This window comes from Budorcas taxicolor, chromosome 17 (assembly GCF_023091745.1).
Source record: "Budorcas taxicolor isolate Tak-1 chromosome 17, Takin1.1, whole genome shotgun sequence".
NCBI classification, from domain to species: Eukaryota; Metazoa; Chordata; class Mammalia; order Artiodactyla; family Bovidae; genus Budorcas; species Budorcas taxicolor.
The window spans coordinates 46,120,350-46,126,990 of NC_068926.1; the positions used below are offsets into that span (position 1 = coordinate 46,120,350).

Below are 6,641 nucleotides of genomic sequence, written 5' to 3' on the forward strand. Positions count from 1 at the left end.
GTAAGTCCCATACATATGAACAAATTCCATTTCAAGAGCACATTCATAAGTCCAATGTGTCCATGAGTTCAACAAAGATAGCCTAGGTACCCAGCTAACACAATCGGCTATATAGTACTTTACTGTAATAGGTTTACACACAATAATACCTAAAAAGATAAAAAGCACAAAAAAAGAAAGCATTTTTAATATTACAGGAAAGTACCTTGAAAAATACAGTAGTACAGTACAGCAAGCAGCTGGCATACAAGCGCTGGCATTGAGTGAATAACAAGAAAAGTTGCTGATTGGAGGAGGGGGAGGAGGTGGGAGAAGGTAGAGCTGAAGGATCGTCAGCAATAGGAGGTGGAGGGCAAGCTGCAATTTCACTCACACCTGACATTGATGCCACAGGTTCTGGTTCTTTGCCGGATTCAATTCTATTTACCCTCTTGAAGAATCAATCCAGTGATGTCTGGGTAGTAGCTCTTTTTTCTCATCATAGATGATATGGTAACAGGGTTGCACAGAGTTGGACACAACTGAAGCGACTTAGCATGCATGCATGCATTGGAGAAGCAAATGGCAACCCACTCCAGTATTCTTGCCTGGAGAATCCCAGGGACAGAGGAGCCTGATGGGCTGCCGTCTATGGGGTCGTACAGAGTTGGACACGACTGAAGCGACTTAGCAGCTGCAACCTTTGTGTGTTGTTCTACATTTGAGTCTTTTGCCTTAGAAATCAATCATGTCTCCTCAAATAAAGAAAATCCCCTTGCAGTTTCCTTCATCATGAATCTCTTTGGTGTGAAAGCACAACAAAAGTTCACAGCTTAAAGGTTTATATGTAGGGGACTTATTGTACTGTATTAGGACAGTGTGATTTTGGTAAAAGAACAGACAAATGGATCAGTGAAACAAAATAGCCCAGAAACAGATTCACACAAAGAGAGTCAACCTACCTTTGACAAGGAGCAAAGGCACTACAATGGAGCCAAGAAAGTCTTCAACGAATGGTACTAGAACAATTGGACATCTATACGAAAAACGAACTGAGTTTAGACATAGATCTTACAGACTTCACAAAAGTTTACTCAAAATGGAGCATAAGGGGAGGGAGGGAAGAAGGGGCACCTGTGGCGGGCGGGATTCTGCGAGGCGCGTGAAGCCTTGCTGGCTCCTGGTCCAGGACCCAGACGCTGGCAGGCTTGGAGTTTCTCACGCCCGGCCGAGCCAGGCTCTGCTATCTACATTTCAGAAAGCATCAACCTTTCTCAGTGGACGCGTTCATCAAGTGGAATATACCTGTTCTATTTTTTAAAGCTTTGTGCTTAATCTTGGAAAAATTTACTCCTTCAAAATGAAAATGAGGACATGTGAGAAGGCGATTTAAGGGTGGACATTTGAGAAAGTGTCCTGTTGGATCAATGAATCAAAGGATACAAACTGAATAGATTAATCCTAAACACTTTTTAATTTTTAAACTAGGAGGATTTTACTTGACAGAAAAACAACTCTTATTCATTATGTATTTTCTGAAATTAAAAGAGAGAGACAAGAGTAGACTTGAAAGAAAATAGGTGAAGATGTTTAGTAGATAAACAATGCCAACTCTTTCTGATGAGGATAATCCAGTGATGTTAAATCCTTCCCCAAACCCTGGTTGTGGTCCTAACAACAAGACTTTTTTGATGGGACTGATATTAAGGGAAGTGGGACCTTTGGTATAGTCAACTCACAGTTGTAGAACTTGCCATCATCAGCATGAGTGGCTTAAAAGAGGAAGTAAAGAAGCTTTCAACTAAATCCAAAACTACAGTCATTTTTTTACCACTGTGATTTAAAGGCCTCTTCATAACCATTGGAAAAGAATTGACAACTGTTTTAAAAGATTAAAAAAAGGCAGATGTCTGCAAACAATTCTCCTCCATCAGCTCAGAAGTCTGTAATACCTGCCACTCTTCCTGGTGTGCTTCCAGCTCCTTCTCTGTGTTCAAGTCCTAAAACAGGACTCTCTGCGCGACTCTCTAATGGAAGCTTCAGTGCACCATCACTCACGAACTCAAGAGGCTCAGTGCATACAGTCTCATTCCTGCTGCAGATTGGCCTCACAAGGGAGAGCATTACCATCGAAGCCCAGGAACTGTCTATATCTGCTGTCAAGGACCTTGTCTGCTCCATTGTTTATCAGAAGTTCCTTATGCTTCATGTGATTTGTCCCTATCTTCTAATGTAGCATTTCCAGAGTGTGGATTCTTTGGCATGTATGACAAAATTCTTCTTTTTCGCCATGATATGAACTCAGAAAATATTCTGCAGCTCATTACCTCAGCAGATGAAATACATGAAGGAGACCTCGTAGAAGTTGTTCTTTCAGCTTTGGCCACAGTAGAAGACTTCCAGATTCGTCCACATACTCTCTATGTGCATTCTTACAAAGCGCCTACTTTCTGTGATTACTGTGGTGAGATGCTTTGTGGATTGGTACGCCAGGGACTGAAATGTGAAGGCTGTGGATTAAATTATCATAAACGATGTGCCTTCAAGATTCCAAATAACTGTAGTGGTGTAAGAAAGAGACGTCTCTCAAATGTATCCCTGGCAGGACCTGGCCTCTCAGTTCCAAGACTCCTGCAGACTGACTATGTAGCCCTTCCCACTGAAGAGTCACATGTTCACCAAGAACCTAGTAAGAGAATTCCTTCTTGGAGTGGTCGCCCAGTCTGGATGGAAAAAATGGTCATGTGCAGGGTGAAAGTCCCACACACGTTTGCGGTTCACTCATACACCCATCCCATGATATGTCAGTACTGCAAGCGGTTACTGAAAGGCCTCTTTTGCCAAGGAATGCAGTATAAAGATTGTAAATTCAACTGCCATAAGCGATGTGCATCTAAAGTACCGAGAGACTGCCTTGGAGAGGTTACTTTCAATGGAGAACCATCTACTTTGGGAACAGATACAGATATACCGATGGATATTGACAGCAGTGACATGAACAGTGATGGCAGTCGGGGCTTGGATGACATAGAAGAACTATCTCCCCCAGAAGATAAAATGTTTTTCTTGGATCCGTCTGATCTTGATGTGGAAAGAGACGAAGAAGCTATTAAAACAATCAGTCCATCAACAAGCAATAACATTCCGCTGATGAGGGTTGTCCAGTCCATCAAGCACACAAAGAGGAAGAGCAGCACAATGGTGAAGGAAGGGTGGATGGTCCATTACACCAGCAGGGATACCCTGAGAAAGAGGTATTATTGGAGACTGGACAGCAAATGTCTTACACTGTTTCAAAATGAATCTGGATCAAAGTATTATAAGGAAATTCCACTTTCAGAAATTCTCCGCATATCTTCACCACAAGATTTCACAAGCATTTCACAAGGCAGCAACCCACACTGTTTTGAAATCATCACTGATACTATGGTATACTTCGTTGGTGAGAACAATGGGGACAGCTCTCACAATCCTGTTCTTGCTGCCACTGGAGTGGGACTTGATGTAGCACAGAGCTGGGAAAAAGCAATTCGCCAAGCTCTCATGCCTGTGACGCCTCAAGCCAGCGTCTGTACTTCTCCAGGCCAAGGGAAAGATCACAAAGATTTGTCTACCAGTATCTCTGTATCTAATTGTCAGATCCAAGAGAATGTGGACATCAGTACTGTTTACCAGATCTTTGCAGATGAGGTGCTTGGTTCAGGCCAGTTTGGTATCGTCTATGGAGGAAAACACAGAAAGACTGGAAGGGATGTGGCTATTAAAGTAATTGATAAGATGAGATTCCCCACAAAACAGGAAAGTCAGCTCCGTAATGAAGTGGCTATCTTACAGAATTTGCACCATCCTGGGATTATAAACCTGGAATGTATGTTCGAAACCCCGGAACGAGTTTTTGTAGTGATGGAAAAGCTACATGGAGATATGCTGGAAATGATTTTATCTAGTGAGAAAAGTCGACTTCCAGAACGAATAACTAAATTCATGGTTACACAGATACTTGTTGCTTTGAGGAATCTGCATTTTAAGAATATTGTGCACTGTGATTTAAAGCCAGAAAATGTGCTGCTCGCATCAGCAGAGCCGTTTCCTCAGGTGAAGCTGTGTGACTTTGGGTTTGCACGCATCATTGGTGAAAAGTCATTCAGGAGATCTGTGGTAGGAACTCCAGCATTCTTAGCCCCTGGAGTTCTTAGGAGCAAAGGTTACAACCGTTCTCTAGATATGTGGTCAGTGGGAGTTATCGTCTATGTGAGCCTCAGTGGCACATTTTCTTTTAATGAAGATGAAGATATAAATGACCAAATCCAGAATGCTGCATTTATGTACCCACCAAATCCATGGAGAGAAATTTCTGGTGAAGCAATTGATTTGATAAACAACCTACTTCAAGTGAAGATGAGAAAACGTTACAGTGTAGACAAATCTCTTAGCCATCCCTGGCTGCAGGACTATCAGACTCGGCTTGACCTTAGACAATTTGAAACTCGAATTGGTGAACGTTACATTACACACGAAAGTGACGATGCCCGCTGGGAAATACATGCATACACACACAACCTTGTATACCCAAAGCACTTCATTACGGCTCCCAATCCAGATGACATGGAAGAAGATCCTTAGTTATCAGTGAGCTAACTTCAATAAGGAAGCATTTCATGTTATGGACTGGTATTTTGCTGCATAACTGTTGTTCTTTGTATGCTGTCATCTGAAAGGATGCAAAGATACGGAAAACATAAGGAATCAGTGACACCGATACTGTAGTTCATACTGAGTAGGTACAAGAGGGGAAACTGAGTCATAAAAACACATAATGGAATCCAAGATGAAGCTTTTCATAAACCTTTACAACATAAGCAAAAAAAAAAAAAAATGGAGCATAAGCCAAAATATAAACTGTAAAGCTACAAAACTCCCAGAAGATAACTTAGGGAAAAACCTAAATAACCTCAAGTATGATGATGACATTTTAGACATGATATTAAAGACATGATTCACGGATGAAATAACTGACAAAATTTAAAACATCTGCTCTGTAAAAGATGCTATCAAACGATTTTAAAGATAATCCACATCTGATAGAGGACTGTTATCCAAAATATACAAAGAACTATTAAAACTCAATAAGAAGAAGATAAGAAAATCAATTAAAAATGGTCTAGGGACCCAGACTTGTATGTCCCACCAAAGATATACAGGTGGCAAATAAGCATATAAAAATGCTCCATGTCTTATGTCAGCAGATAAATGGAAGCTAAAACAATGAGGTACCACTACATGCCTATTTGGAATTGCCAGAGTGCAGAACAGTGACAATACCAGAGAGGATGTGGAGCAACAGGAATTCTTATACATTGCTGGTGGGAATGCAAAGTAGTACAGCCACTTCGGAAGACAGTTTGGTGTTTTTTTAACAAAACTAAACATATTCTTGTCATATGATCAATCAATGAAACTCCTTAGTATTTACCCAAAGGAGATGAAAACTTATGTCCCCACAAAAACCTGCACAAAGATATTTATAGCAGCTTTATTAATAATTGCCAAAACTAGGAAGCAACAAAAATGCTCTTCAGTAGGTGAACTGATAAGTAAACTGTGGTAAATACAGAAAATGGAATGTTATTCAGCGGTAAAGAGAAATGAGCTAAAGGTTGATGTCCACATTGCAATGGCATAAGATGTCCATCTATTTTGTCCTTTTCCAGCAATAAAAATTAACAGAGATAAATAAAATTGACAAAACTAATTAAATTAAGAAAAAGAGAGCGATCTCAAAGAAATAAAATCAGAAGTGAAAGAGGAGACATTACCAAAGATACCAAAGAAATACAAAATATTGTATGAATTACCAAAGACCAATAAATTGGATAACCTAAGAAAAAATAAAATTCCTAGAAATATACAACCTACTGAGATTGAATCAGAAAGAATAAGAAAATCTGAATAGTCCAATAATGGGTAAGAAGATTCAATCAGTAATCAAGAACCTCCCCAAACACAATAAGTTAGAACCAGATGGATTCACTGGTGAATTCTACAAGCATTTAGATAATAATTAGTGACAATCTTTCTTAAATCCATCCAAAAAATAGAAGAAAGAGAAGCATTCCCGAACTCTTTTTACAAGACCAAGATTACCCTGATATTAAAGCCAAATAAGGATACCACAAGAAAACTCTAGACCAGTATTCCTGATGGATTTAGATGTAAAATTGTCATAAAAATATTAGCAATTTTAATTCAATAGCAAATTAAAAGGATTGTACATCATGATCAACTGTGATACATCCCTGGAATGCAAGGATGGTTCAACATAAAAAAATCAGTAAACGTGATACACTGCATTAACAGAATGGAAGATGAAATTCATATGATCATCTCAATATATGCAGAACACATATTTGGCAAAATACAGTATCCTTTCCTGATTTTAAAAAAACCTTCACTGAATTGGACATGTGCCTCAACTAATGAAGTTTATATATGGCAAGCCCACAGCTAATATACTTAGTGGTGAAAGGTCAAAAGCTTTTCCTCTAAGATCAGAACAAGACAAGGGTGCATATTCTCACCACTCTTTTTCAATCTATTACTGGAAATCCTAACCAAAGCAATTAGGTAATAAAAAGAAATAAAGACATCCAAATCACAGAAGA

The 6,641-nt window shown here is 39.5% G+C and overlaps 1 protein-coding gene across 1 annotated transcript; it reads left to right on the plus strand.

Annotated features, from left to right (window-relative positions):
- The first annotated feature begins 1,885 nt into the window (after nt 1-1,885).
- Nucleotides 1,886-4,602, plus strand: LOC128062436 (serine/threonine-protein kinase D3-like). The gene is made up of 2 exons (XM_052654913.1): nt 1,886-2,172; nt 2,217-4,602. The coding sequence occupies exons 1-2, from the start codon at nt 1,886-1,888 to the stop codon at nt 4,600-4,602; spliced, it is 2,673 nt and encodes an 890-aa protein (XP_052510873.1).
- Nucleotides 4,603-6,641: the final 2,039 nt, after the last annotated feature.